General features: G+C 38.1%; 1 protein-coding gene across 2 annotated transcripts in view; it reads right to left on the bottom strand.

Annotated features, from left to right (window-relative positions):
- dhx8 (DEAH (Asp-Glu-Ala-His) box polypeptide 8) overlaps positions 1-15,367 on the bottom strand; it is a 43,083-nt gene that overhangs the window by 6,204 nt on the left and 21,512 nt on the right. For both annotated transcript variants that reach the window (XM_048560563.2, XM_048560564.2), the window contains 9 exons: positions 13,994-14,179; positions 13,215-13,425; positions 12,320-12,501; positions 9,899-10,039; positions 8,396-8,551; positions 5,003-5,140; positions 3,994-4,122; positions 3,178-3,374; positions 728-907 (listed from right to left, as the gene is read on the bottom strand). In XM_048560563.2, the coding sequence (XP_048416520.1) occupies positions 728-907; positions 3,178-3,374; positions 3,994-4,122; positions 5,003-5,140; positions 8,396-8,551; positions 9,899-10,039; positions 12,320-12,501; positions 13,215-13,425; positions 13,994-14,179 (1,520 nt within the window). The remainder of the gene's footprint in view (positions 1-727; positions 908-3,177; positions 3,375-3,993; positions 4,123-5,002; positions 5,141-8,395; positions 8,552-9,898; positions 10,040-12,319; positions 12,502-13,214; positions 13,426-13,993; positions 14,180-15,367) is intronic.

Here is a 15,367-nt window from a genome sequence, read left to right as displayed (position 1 = left end):
GTTATTTGGGATATTAGTAAATAAAAATATGCAACCAGTTTCGAATTTGTAAATGACATTGTACTCCAAGTACAAAATAACCAGAGCATAGTTTGGGTAATGCATTATTGGAAGGACAACACTTATCAAAGGAGATCAATAAAGATGCAACAGAACCACAAAAACCACAAATGAATGAACAACTCTGAAATGAGAACTTTGAGAACTTTAGAGAGACCGTAGAATCCTGAAATTATGGACTGACAGCATTAACAGTACTTTGAGATATTTTGAAATTGTCAGCAAGGTAGATACGATAGATATTAGCTCAAGGCAAAGGAAAAAAGGTGCAAAATAGAAGAATTCGCTTCCAAAACAAAATAGGAGTCTAAAATGAGTAGCTATTGAGAAAGAGAATATGGCATCATTTAAAACAGATAGAGTCATACGTTGGTTAAAAGACTAGCATGTAGATCTACTAGAACATGTGGGCAGTCAGAAACATGCCCAAATCTTGTACGGCTGCTCTTCCTTCAAGCAGAACAAGTTTCGAGAGTCAGACAAGTTAGGCTTTGTTTGTAATTTGAAGAACTTAATGTTTATCAGAAATTTAATCAGCAGTATTTTGTCATTGTTTGCAGGTAAACAGATCTCAGCAATACTAAGTGAGCCAGACCTACCAATCTGCAGAAACATTGCGCACGATGGTTAGTTTTGGCACAGTGATTACTTCATTAAAATTACATACCATTCAGGCTGTCTGTTGAAGAGAGCGCTGGAGGGGTGAATGTACACCACCTGCTGGTCAATCAGTGTACGGTATCCCTCCTGAGGGTCCTTCTTAGCTGCATTGCGGAAGAAACCACTGCAGATTGCTTTCTGAACTCGCACTGTGGCTTTTCCACACGAAACAACATCCAGCTTGTGTCTGTAAGGAAATAGTAAAAATTATGAGAAAACATTGATTTAAAGGCACGTATTTACCTAAAAACATCCAGCCCAGACTTTTTTTTAAAAATCTACCTGCCATTTTTAAAAAGATCTGCATTTATGTAAGCACCTTTCACAAATACCACCATCCCAAAACACTTGACCATCATTGAAATATATCTGAAGTGCTGTCACTGTTATCATATTGGAAACAAAGGATCTAATCTGTACTTGGTAAACTCCCATCAACAGCAATTAATAATAACCAGATAATCTGCTCCTTTCTGAGATGACGACTGGAGGATAAATCTGGGCCCAGAGACTAGGAAATATCTTTCTGCTCTTCTTCAAAATGCAGTCACATGGCCTTTTATATACAGCTAGGCAAGGAAACATACAGCTTAACATCTCACCAAGATGGCAGAACTCAACAGTATAGTACTCCCTTAATACTGCATTGAAACATTTGCCTTTGTGTGATTTTTGTCCTCAAACTTTGGGCCGAGAACCCTGTGACTCAGGCAAGCGAACTACAGATCTAGCCATGGCTAACATATCAGCATAATTTATCTGAGCAGGTGGTAGACAGCATATGCCTGCTCATTAACAAGTGGACATGTGAACAAGAGAAGCAATAATGGAAATATAACATCCAATGTAATTTCTTTACTTGTGTTAGATCAAAGCTGGGTCCAAAAAACATCTGCAGATCTCTAACACTTATGTAAACAGATCTCATCTCCTGCAGGAATTTACCTTGCAGATAGGGCCTGAATATACAGTATCGTCATGTACTTGAACAAGATAAGGCGGGAGAGGCCAGAGGTTGTGAAAAGCACTGCAGTATAAAGTTCTTTCTTTTTGGGTTCGGAGCAGAACAACATATCAGGACATGGAATCCTGTTCAACTCTCCTGACAAGGTGCTTCCCCATCAATGACAGTGATGGAATGGCCAAATCATCTAAGCTGCCGATGTACTCAACAAGAGTTTAAATATAATGCATAAAGAAATGCATGTCCACATTGAGTAGGTCAAAAATGGCACAACTGCAACTAAATAGTGTACCAGTACTTTAACAAGGTGTCCATTTCAGTTTTCCAAACTAAAAGCGACACATATATAAAACATTGCACCACAAGATCATAATCTAAGAACCTGTATTGACATCATTATCCACAAGGTATTTTTCAGGCATGCCTATCACATCAATTTATATTCAAAACATTACCCTCCAGCATTTGACCAAGTTTAAAAAAACATAATCATTTGGGAATAAAGATTATAGAGGAGATGCAAAGAAGACTGAAGCAATGGATTTGTAGGATTCTATGAAAATTGAAATGTTTTTAATGCTATTTTTACTGCAATATCAAATTTTGCTCAAGCTTATACCTTATTAAAACTAATGATGTGTGCTAGGACATTCATAAGAAGCAATTGCTGTAAATATGGACATGAATTTATTTGGAATTTACTGTATCATATTCACAGTATAACCAGTACAAGGTTATAATCAAATGTGTTTATTATTTTAAATATGGCACAGAGTAACTTCAATAGCATGACAATTTCTGGCAGGGTTACAAATATACTTTGTAAAAAACCTTAGGAAAGAGGTGTACACAGAATGAATGCCAAGAAACCTAATCATTGGTGCACTGAATAAAGAAATGGGCAGATTTTTGTTTGTGTATTTACTATTTTCTCTTGCTTCCCTCATCAACAGGTTGGTCTTGTTTTTCTGCTGAAACACTACTAACTCCATTTATATTATGCCCACACTGCATACTTAGCAGGGAATGGTGGGAACACTGTTCCACAGAATGCCTTAGCATTAATGAATAGTCAAGTCCTGAAAGGTATTGAGGCCACTCAATTCCACCCATTCAAAGTAAGCACTGCACTGAAACAGATGAGTCTCAGATTGCTTTTGTGCATTTTCCAGCAGCTGATAACACCACCACACAGCCGGACACCTAAGTCTGGGGTATTATTTTTCCATTCATCCTCCTAGTTGGGAAATCTGCACATCTTATAGAGGCTATAGAGAGAGAAACAAGTGAAAAATATCTGGTGACGCTATCAATTAAAACTATGTACTATTTAATCTGCCCATGTAGTGAGAATACGTCATTATATATACAAGTGCACTCATTACAGGTTTTGTTTGTTAAGACCGATAATTGATAGATTCAAAATTATGTATTTCGTTTAACTTCATTCACTTAGAATTGTTCTCCCGAGAGTGACAAGGCATTCCCTCTACCTGTCCATGATACCCAGCATCTGTTTACGGATATCCTGTGCTCTCCGAAGGGAACGCGCTTGGATGAAGTTTTCATAGCACCAAGGGTTGGAAAATTTATTGTTTTTCCACGAATTGTAGACAGCAAGCAAGGTGAGATGATCCCCTTCTGCTTGGTGGAACTTTGCTTTCTTCTGATCTGCAAGAGCTTGCTTATCCTAGTTTTGATTTAATAGCACATATGAACAGTTGATGAGTGAAAGCAGACTGAATAGCTAACTGTGCCTTTAAACAGAAAGATAAAAATATTGGAAGTCTGGCATAAATATTGAGAATACTGAAATGCAATGTCAGTTAAATCTGTAAAAGGAAAGATAAATTAACAATTTTGGTCTTTAATTAGAACTGTTCTAGTGTGGTTCCTACAATGGTTAGGCTGTGGTTAGGCTGTCCTAAGCTGACAGAAGTTTTATGTATCGCCAACTTATATTTTTGATTTTAACTAACATTTTCAATCTTTGGGTCTATGCTTTGGTGGATCAACAACAGAGTCTTCCATTTAAGGCTTCTGCTTTTTGAAAAAAAAAAGATTGTTTGGTTTCTCAAGTACATTGTAGAAACCCAGGTATCTTACAATAAAGTCCCTTACTTCTAAAACGTATTTCGCTGGAAAGTCAGTGTTTAAAGAAAAGTTACTGGTAGAAATAGGTTCACAATCTAAATCCATGAATATGTTCTGGATTTACACGGAGTATTTTACAATATTGACTCATTAGTCATTCACAGGAGGTCAAAAATCCAGCACTTTCCATCATTAATCCAGATAAGTGTGCTCACCTTTGGTCGGTAAAAGACATTTTGGACTGATAGCATGGACACAATTGTTAACATCTCTTCACTGCATCCAAGATGTACAGACATGATCAGCATTTTACATAGCATGGGCTCCAGAGGAAACTCTGCCATCTAAGAAAGATGTGTAAAAATATAACACTTTAATACCAAAGGGAATCAGAATTCAAATTTCAGCATCATTTGTTAACATGAAAAGGCAGGCAGGATACAGTAGTCTCCTGACACTTATTTTGCTTAAAAAAGCACTCTGAATTATCATTCTTTACATAGTATCAATTTAATTAACTTAACATACAATTCAAATCGAGCAACTCTGAATTAGGAGTAGACTGGTTCAAGCTCAGCAATGACTGATGTAGTACATGTCCATTGGACCAAAACCAGGTTTCAGACTCCATGTGACAAAGTGAGTTATAGACAAAATACAGTGGGTTATAGATCCTTTTTCTGAAAGACTTAAGTATCCGATCAGGATGAGCTCAGAGCTCAGCTCTGTCAATCAATCAAAATAAAATCAATAGAGAAACTTAAATCAACGGAAAATTTAATAAGCCTAATCACCTTGTCCAGCCAGCCAATTTGGCCATTGCAAAATAATGCAGACACATCTCATCCTGTTCTATGGAAGACAGTTTTATGATCACAACGACATCAGCAAACACAGCAAGGATAATAGCTGTAAGACTGACCTATGCATACAGTAATAAATGGACCTAAATGAGAAGTGAAGAGGCTCATTTCCTGCTTAGTACTTAAGAGTACTGATTTTGAAATGAACAAACTTCAGCAATTAATATTCACTTAACCCAATAAGTTAGCAAATTTTCTATTACAAAGTAGCCAGTCTATACAATGATATATAACAATCTTGCCTGATCCCCAACTTATTTAACACATCAGTAACTATAAATGAGCAATCACACTGTCAAGTTTGCAAGTGAAGAAATGTTTTAGCATTTGGCAAACCAAACATCTGTGAGGTTCGTCTTACCCTGCGTCCAAGTCTCGTCAGCAAACCTTCATCATCTAGTGCTCCCAGTGTGTATAATTGTTCCATGGCTGTGATAAGGGTCTCCATAGGAGGAGCGTCCATGAAATCAAATGAAAGTAGGTCATTGATCCCCATAGCCTAAGACAAAGAAAGGTTTCACTGTAAAAGTACATGCATTTTGAAAGCCAGTCTACAGATATTAAAACAAATAACCCAAAATATGATGCCTGCTTTTATTCAAGTCATACCTTGATTGCACAGGCCCTTCAGACTTTGCTTCTGAACTATAAAAAGTAATATGAATGCCATCACACGCAATATTATAGTACCACAGTAAATTTCTGATATTTACTGTACAAAGTGACACACTTCCAATTCCACAAATGAAAATTAACCACATGATAGATTTTTAAGACACAGAATCGCGGTGTGGAGGCCAGTTAGATCAGTTGGTGGCATGGCTTGTACAAAAATCAGATTAATAATGGCTCAGGGGTCAATCTCGGTTCTGGCCGAGGTAGACTTGGGATTATATCTACACCCTATCCACAATAATAACAAAAAAAAAAGCATGGCACTTAAGTCATAATTTGGCAAACAATTCGGAGGACCCAAGAACACAGGAAGAAAACTCCAGGCCTACAGCTGTGGATACTGCAAAATCAATATTTGGGTACAAAGGTCAATTCACTAAGCAGAATAGACTATCCTGCAGGGTAAGCAGATCCTTGCATCTAAATTCCTAAATTGTGCCCCAGCATACAAAGCTCCACATCCACTGTTCCCAATGTGGCCTCCTCTACATTGGGGAGACCAAGTGGAGGTATGGCATCCACTTTGTGGAGCGCCCACACTCAGTTCATGACAAATGACAACACCACCCAGTTGCGAATCACTTCAACACCGCTCCCCCCACACCAGCATCCCCCCCCCCCCCCCACCCCCACCCCCAACTCCCTGGACACATCCATCCTGAGCCTTCTCCAGTGTCACAATGATGCCACCTGAAAACTGGAAGAACGGCACCTCATATTCCACCTTGGAAGCCTACAACCTAATGGTCTCAACGTGGATTTTACTAACTTCAAAATGTCCCCACCCCTGACCTTATCTCAAGACCAGGACCCCCTCTCATCCCTGCCTCCTTGACCTGTCCATCTTCTCTCCCACCTCACTAACCAAACGCCCTTCCCACTTCTTACCTACACTCACCTTTACTAGCTTCACCCCCGCCTCCTTGACCTGTCTGTCTTCCCTCCCACCTATCCACCCTCCCTTATCACTGACCAACGCCCATCTCAACTTCCTACCTACACACCACCTTTACTAACTTCATCCCCACTTCTTTGACCTCTCCGTCTTCTCTCCCACCTATCTGCTCCACTATGCACCTTCTATCACCACCCCCTCCTATCCATTTATTTCAGAGATCCCTTCCCCTCCCCCATTTCTGAAGAAGGCTCCAGACCCGAAACATCAGCTTTCCTGCTCGGCTGATGCTGCCTGGTCTGCTGTGTTCCTCCAGCTTCACACCTTGTTATCTCAGACTCCAGCATTGGCAGTTCCTGCTGTCTCTGAGTGAGTTATAACCCCACATCTGAAATAGGGATTTGTAAAATCTGTCACATATGCATTTGACATCACAGAATTTATGTGGGAAACTTTATCCTCCACAAAAACCTTGGAATGATAAACGCTCCAGCACTCTGTAGCTTGCTGTAACTAAACCAAGCACAAATAGCAGTTATCTAACAACAGCAACAATCAGATAACACCTTTAATGTAGGAAGTACCCAAAAGCACTTTACAGGAAAGAAGAAACAAATAAAGAAACAGAAGCCAAGTTTTTGGGTTTAATTTAGAAGAGGTGGCTAAATTGTTAAAATGGCTACAAAAAGACAAGAATGCAAAAGCAAACAGCAGGTCAATGGTAACTTGGAACTCAGCAATTAACCATTTAGACAGCAAGGATTAAATGCCAAATGGATTTCATTCATTTAGCAATTTCACAACTTTAAACAGAAAAAAATTAGAAGCACCTGCATTTTGGCAATTCGGGAAGACAATATTGAGCCAAAAGAGAGATTAATTGTGACAGTTTTTCCAGACAAGGTTTTACAGAAGTGATGTTTCAAATTTAGGGAAACCATTGGCTGGATAGGAAATGCTAAAATGACCTAAGACTCTAAAATCCCACTTCAATTTCAGCTAAGCAACATCATTAATTTCAAAGGGCATAAAATGAGCAACTCTGTGGTGTCACATACAAAAGTAGCACATGTACTGGTCTTGGAGGTGCATCTGGTCTGATCTGGTGCATTCAATAACTTTTGTGGCAGCGTCTACTCAGAGATGATGTTTTATCATCCTTTTTAAATTCAAATATACCTGAAACTAAATTAATTATTTGGTCATTGTCACTGTCCTGGGTATATCAGTTATTAGATTACAAATATATTAAACACACACACGCGAAGGAGCAAACAGAGTTAACGTTTCAGGCCCGGTGACCGTTCCTCAGAACTTTAGAAGTTCTGAGGAAGGGTTATTGGACCCAAAACTTTAACTCTGTTTTTGCCTTTACAGATACTGCCAGACCTGCTGGGCTTTTCCAGCAACTTTGTTTTTGCTCCTGATTTACAGCATCCGCAATTCTTTCAGTTTTTATATTAAACACACAACTGCCCAATACAACAAAGATACCAACAGCATTTTGGATTTTAGAATTAGGAGCATAAAGTAACAGTATGGAGGTAATAAGTTTATGTAAGGGCATTGTTATGCTAATGATACAACAGTGTGCAATTTTCAGAATATCATTACCAAAAAGACTTGAAAGATACTGAACGTGTAGAGGTATTTGGACAATATCAAGGATGGGAAACTCTAGATAAGAGATATGGGACACTGAGATAGCTTTACTTCCTCCAGTAAATGTAATGAAGACATTTTTTAGAGGTTTTCAAAATTATAAAATGCTTTGGGAATAACAGTGAAGGCTCAGCAATAATGGGTCAAAAATTTAATGTTGTAAGTGAGCAATGTTAACAAAATTTTAAGCAAAGAGCTATGAAACTGAGATAAGAAAAGTTACAGATGCAGTAGTTGGAGCAGAGGCCATGACTTCAAGTGGGAAAATATTCCTAACAAAGAAAAAGACTGTCAGATTTGGGCCCCGTTATTGAGATTATTGCAGTAGAAAGCCAGCGCAGGCAAGGAGGGCTAATGCTGTGATAAACACTTCTATGGTTTTAAGCCGCAAAGCTCAGGAATCATTATTTTAAGGGAGCTGGGACTTCAGCTTTGTATTGTCTCCTCACACTTGAACCTCATTACATCCACAGTATTTAACAACAGGGGAAGATGTAACTGCAATCGATATTTTCAATTTACCTTGAGTGACAGTACTGTACTAGCAAGATTAGTTCTCTGAATTTCAGGAACATTTGTGGTCAACATTTCATCCCTATAGGCACGTTCAGTGTAGAGTCGATAACATTTCCCAGGTCCCGTCCTTCCTGCGCGACCAGCACGCTGCTTAGCTTGAGCCTGTGGGCAACAGACAGAATTGAAACCTTAGAAGAGGGAGTATTTAAAATTAAATGTTAAAATTGCAAACAGTACTTAGCACTAGGTGAGAGCATTACAATTTAAGATATTTTTCCTCCTTTTCCCTGTTACTCTTCCCATGTCATGAAAAATTATCAGTTTTGAACAATAATTATTAAAATCAAAATTGTTAGGACAGCACGGTGGCACAGCAGCATGTGCTGCTGCCTCACAGCACCAGGGACTCAAGTTAGATTCCAGCCTTGGGTGACTGTGTGGGGAGTTTGCACATTCTCTCCATGTTTGCATGGGCTTCTGTCGGGTGCTCCAGTTTTCTTCCACGGTTCAGAGGAGATGTGCAGTTTAGGTGAATTGGCCACGCTAAATTGCCCTGTAGTATCCAGGGATGGGCAGGCTAGTTGGGTTACTTATAGAAAATGAGAGTTATGGGGAATCTGCGTGGCATTCTCTACAGAGGGTCAGTGCAGACTTGATAGAATCCCTACAGTGCAGATGGAGGCTATGATTCTATGTTTCCGACTTTCTCTGTTGACTGAATATGAATAAGATGGCAAAAAGTAAAAGAACATTTGATGAAAAGAAAAATTTATTCAGCCAAAAGTTCATCGCTCTGGAATTTTATAAGATAGCATCCAAATGGGATTTTGAATGCCATTAATGCCATGGTCATACCAGATGAAGTGTAGCAAGGATAGAATGGAGTTCAATTAAAATACCCCTGTAATCAAACAGCTTCTTTCAAGGCTGACACAGAATAATTACTATTTGGGATTTGTTCCAAACAGTGGCTGACATAAGAATACATCACAGCAAAGCATCACTAACAGGAGTGAACAAAAGAGAAACAGACCAGGGAGAAACGTAAGAAAACTATAGTACTGGTGGAATAAAAGTTGGCTTTTTAAATCTGGGCTACAGTAGATGGATAGCACAGTCCATGGAGAGGGCTAAATGACATCCAGCCTATATCTGTTAAGCATATGCATGACGTTGGCTTTATTTATAACATGCAATGAATGAAAACAACTAACAATAAATTGAAAATACACTACCACATATCCAGCACACTTGGAATGGATGCCATATCAGATTCTGAACATTTCTGGGTCTTTTGGTACAAAAGCACCTGGCATGCAGGATAGAGTGTTGTCCAAAGGACGAAAGGCTAGTAACTAGTCTGCAGCCACCCCAAGAAGCCAAATTATTCGGACGAATTGTACCCTTAAACTTGTACTCAACTCTGAACCAAAAAGCATCCAGATTTTGAACAGCCAGATTTGAAGTACTCTACCTGTACTCTTAAAACATAACAATAAAAAAAATTACCTGTGAAATTGGAGTCACCACTAGTTGGTCAATGCCAGTCTTTGAGTTATAGACCTTCTGCTTAACAAACCCAGGATCCACAACATAGTAGATGCCATCAATAGTCAGTGATGTTTCAGCAATATTGGTAGCAATTACAACCTACACATTTAAAACAAAATGTAGGTGAAAAAAGTTTAATCGAACACATTGAATAAATGGTCCTAATGGTTCAATGGTAGTGTTAATAGACTGAGAGGACTAGGTTCAAGTTCAACCTGCTCCATGCACGTGTAATAAGGGGCTCCTAAAGGGCAAGAAAGCATCTCAAAGCACTTTACATTGAAAAGATAAACAGCGCAGATACTGAATGGGCAGCAGAGTGGAATTAGCAATAGAAAGGGAGTTGGGGCGGTCACTGTTGATGGCATTATTGACAAGAAGCTTTTAAGAAAAACTGTGAAAACAGAAAGGGAAATGGTGAGGAGGGGGGAGTCAAGGGAGTAGCAGTTGTACATCGAATCAGGCACACATGTCGAAGTAAAAGGAAACAGGTAAAAAGATGCTAAGCAAGCACTGCATGACAGAGACAAAGTCTTGAGGTGAAGAAATAGGCCGATGTTCTAGTAATTTTGCTCAATAGCTAACAGAGTAAATATTCCCTCTGTGAGTAATTGCACTATTGAATAATGCAGACGAGGAGAACCCATTGCACCTATGCAAAGTTAGCTTTACTTCTGTAAAATGATGGTCGAAGGAATACATGGATTGGACATGAAAAAAATAGAAATTGCTAGATTTGTAATCCTGATTACGATTCACCCACTACTGGAAAGCCTGACGATTGCAAATTTGAAGAGATGGAAGGATCTGGCTATAATGATCTAGTCTGTCAGTGCTCACTGTTTAGACTCATTCAAACAATAGACATAATGAAAATGTATTTGCTTGCTTCTGCTAATGCAAAATTAACAAATAAATACATTAATAATTAGAGGAAACTTAATTGGCTGGTGGGAGTGAGGGAAGAGAGGATAATGATATAGAAAACAACCCCAGTACAGTGGCAGCATGCTTGTCTCAGAAAGCTGTGGATCCCTGCACCACATCCAAGACTTCAACTCTTATCATAGCTGACAATTCAACTCTCCGGCACCTGACCCTGTATGTCCAAAAATTCCAACATGCTGAAGTTACTCGCTAAAGTTACTGGTTAATGATCAGGAACTCTGATTTACACTACTTCCTATTCTGCAAATCCCAGAACATGGAGATATTTCTTGGCCATTACTTGTCTCCCATGCAAGGATAGTTCTAGATAACCTTCCCACAAACACGTTTTAATTCTATGATGCATTGGTTTCAGTTATTTTGTAACTTATGCAGTAACAAGTTGTGATTAATACTGTACTTGTTTACCAATACTGGAACATTCATTGGTAAATCAGTAAAGAAGGAAATTATTTAGAAAAACATGCATTTGTATTTCTCTTGCTATCCTTAGTAGTACAAAATGCTTAATGTCACTGTTGTAGCATAAGCAATTGCAGCAGTCAATTTAAGCCCAGCAAGGTAGTGAAAAATCAAATATTCTGTTTATGTTATGCTGCTTCAGAGATAAGCTCTGACTAGAACCCTGAGGCAATTTAAATAAGTTTGCACTGGGCATATTATTTCACAAATGAAATGGTAAACCAAAGTTCCATTTGGCTATTCCGTGAGTGTACAAGATCCCATAACACGATCTCAAAGTGCAGGGGAATTTCAAACCCCATCCAATCCACAGCTCACCATGCCCTCCCAGTCTCAGGTCACATAACAAACAGCCACTTGAACAAAATAACGAAGGGCAATTAATACCTGTGAAATTGTAACCCTTGCACCCCCACCCTAAACAACAACAAAGACAATGATTCAGACTTTGTTTTTAGTTCTAGTATAAATATATTCTTAAACCCACCCAAATAGCTTCAAGTTAAATGAAACAAACAGTCGAAAATGCATTAGGCTATACAAGTTAAACGCTTACTATATATTCAATCCTAAATATGTTAATGAATGTTAAAGGCAACACTGATTAGCATATAGTTGCATGATCCTTGTGTATTATTAAAAATATTCAGTAGTATGTTTAAATTTCGCTATCAATAGAGTTAAGTTAGGAAAGGATTTTTATTTGAAAGAGTGATGACAGCTTTATATCATGCAGCAAGAAATCAACTGAAGTTCCACATACACTGAATTTTTTGACTAGAGAACATGTAAAAGTGTCAAAGACAAGACAGTGGCCAATGATTTAGCTCACATTTTACTGAAGGAATTGACCACCCAAATTCAGATCACTTTGCTTTAGTTATAGTTTAAAATATATTCATAATGCTACCAGAAGACATTAAATGAAACAAAATTTCCTGCCTAACAGTAGTGAGCATGTCGTTTTACCTTTCTGCTACCAGGAGGGGCTGGATCAAAAATTCTGGTTTGCATCTCACTTGGCAAAGCAGAATACACAGGCAGAATAATCAATTCTGGTACATCTGGTCCCATGGATTTCATTCGTTCATACAGAATCTCGCATGCAGTGTCAATTTCTTCCTGACCAGTTAGGAAAACCAGGATGTCACCTAAATTGAAAATAATTTTAAGTTTTAAAACTACATTGAAATTTTCATAGGCATAGCAAGTCTAAGTCTTGGAGGAAAAAAAATGTTTACAAACCACAGGATAAATGAATTAAGTATAAAGCTTCAATATTAAATAAATGAAGAAATGAGATTTTAAAAGTGAGGAATGAAAATTTTACCCATGTAAAAGTTACTTGTGGTGTTGGGCATATTGTTTGGAAATAATTCAGACAACTCACTGTTAATAATTTTCTCACGCTTGAAAATAAGCCCTATGTTTACCTGGTGTGTTTCATAGATATCTATCTGTCAAATAAACCAACATCACACCCTTCCATGTTTCTGAATGGCACATCTCCCAGTGAGATACTGGTGTAACAACATTTCTGTAGCAAACTCCTGACTTCACTGCTTTATTACAGATGTTGCTGTAAGTTGCTGTCTAATTTGCTCTATATAAAAACTGAGTGCCTAAAACCATCACTGTTAATTTTTGCCATTAAACGCGAACAAGTATCAAGTAGTTTTGTCTTGTGATTATAAATAAGTAAATTTAATCAGGATATTTGTAACACAACACCTTTACTCAAACTACTGGAAGGTTAATGACAATACAGATCAAAAACACTGTTTCTGTATAAAAAATAAAATTCTCTTATGAGAATGATAAGTCTAAAGCATGATAGTCTTTGGAGTACTTCAATGAGAAATACCTGGTGGTTCTGTTAAATGAATCTGCATCACTGTAATCAAACTAGCATCCAGATAATCAGTCTCAGGTTCTTTGGTATAAAGCACTTCCACAGGGTATGTTCGGCCAGGAATGGTGAAGATAGGTGCCTCATAGAAATACTGAGAGAATTTAACTGCATCCAGTGTGGCTGATGTTACAATCAATTTCATATCAGGACGTTTTTTAACAGTCTATGCAGAAAAAAGTAAACAAATGAGTTAACATGGTGAAAGTCTTTCTCCACTGCACTGCTCTAAGTAAATACATTTAACAGATAGCAGAGACAGGGGCCAACTCTGCTAACAATAAAAAGCAGTGCTTCTACTGGGTAAAACATTAAAATGTTTCTTTTTACAGTACAAGTAATACTGATCCAATGCATTTTTTTAGTAATGCATAGTTGAATTGAGAAAATGCTGAACTATTAAATCCCTCTACATTAGAAATTGACAACTGACTGAATTCAAGATTGTAATCTAACCAAGGCTGAGAGGAGGATCATAAAATCAAACTTCATTCTCAGAATTTATAATGTCACCTGAATCTCTTGATCAGATTAGTCAAGTAAGTCACTTCTGCTTGTTATTGTTCTACAAGTCACATTCTAAATATCGTCCTTCGTGTCCCGTATTCAGAATAAAATACCATAAGCTAGTAAATTGATTCAACACGCGGTCAGTTCAAACTGAGATTTTTAATATGCCATGCTCAACATTTTAGTGTCATTGCAACCGAGAAAATACTCAAAAGACAGCTTACCTTTTTCAGAAGTCCAAACAGAACATCAGTGTGAATGGTCCTCTCATGGGCCTCATCCAACATGATGATTGCATACGGAGACAGGTCAGGATCTATGAGGCACTCTCTCAGCAACATACCATCAGTCATATACTTTATCACAGTCTCTGGACTTGTGCAATCCTCAAATCGAATGGTGTAACCAACCTACATTATGCAATAAAAAAGTGAAAAAGATGACTCTCGCACAATTCTAGTTTCAAACCTGCTATCACCAATTAGTCCTTTCACTGAGTTTAAAGTCATATATAAAGTTACAAAACACACCACAGTCAAACACATATAAACTGAAGAACAAAACAGAAAAATGTTGGGTTGAAAACGATTGCAAGGAGAAGTCTCTTAGCAATCTGATCTATACCATTAATGCAGCACACTGTTCATAAACTCAAAAATGTCACAATGCATTGTGTTGGGTAGTTGGCCAACCATTTGGGGAAACACATGACTGGTAAGTGGTACTTTATTGTCAACTGAACCTCCCTATTCTGCTATAACTTTACAATGTATTGTAGATAAATGGTAACGGACATAATTACTCTGTGACGTTATCATCGGAAAGCTTTTGAACGGTTTAGTCTTCGTGAGCTGTGCACATCATTGGCCAGCAGGGGCTAGTGTATCTAATACTTTCCCATAGATTTATACGAATCTTAAGCTGTAGATTCTAAAACAGTCAGATTTACAATGCATCATCCAATCATCTAACAATGCTAATGAAATGGGTCATCCCTAATTTCCAGGCCACCCAAGTTCAAACCTGGAGAGGCTAGCTATAAAGGGAAACAAAAAGATTCATTTGGGTATCGTGGGCTGGGTTTTCCACAGCACAATCCTATTATTGAGAAAGGATTTCAAACGTGAGTTTGAATTTTATATCAAGAAAAAAAATGATAGCCATAAAGTCCATGACTAGATAGACAATACATGGTCTTCAGGGGTAAGAGAAGGTCTTATGGCTCAGTCAGTGAGGCACTTGCATTTGAGCCAGATCCTCAGACTTCAGAGTCAATACAGGGTGAAGGTGGAGGAACACAGCAGGTCAGGCAGCATCAGTGGAGCAGGAGAGTCAATGTTTCTGGTCAGGACCCTTCAAAGATCAAACTAGATCTTAAAAATAATTTATTATGATATGCTGTTACTTAACCTCACAAAACAAAGCTGTCAACATGAACAGAACCATATGAAAACTTTAAAAATGGTTCTTAAACGTGTCGCTAGCATTACCATGAACAAAAGAATGTGCACGAATACTACTCCACTATTTAATCTGAAGTATGATCATTCAATTTCAGCGACTCACTGTTGAACCAGCCTCACGAGTCAATTGTCAAA

Source organism: Stegostoma tigrinum, chromosome 31, assembly GCF_030684315.1.
Source record: "Stegostoma tigrinum isolate sSteTig4 chromosome 31, sSteTig4.hap1, whole genome shotgun sequence".
In the NCBI taxonomy this organism is placed as follows: domain Eukaryota; kingdom Metazoa; phylum Chordata; class Chondrichthyes; order Orectolobiformes; family Stegostomatidae; genus Stegostoma; species Stegostoma tigrinum.
The sequence above is the reverse complement of the archived record's forward strand: the minus strand, read 5'-3'. Positions and strand labels throughout refer to the sequence as shown.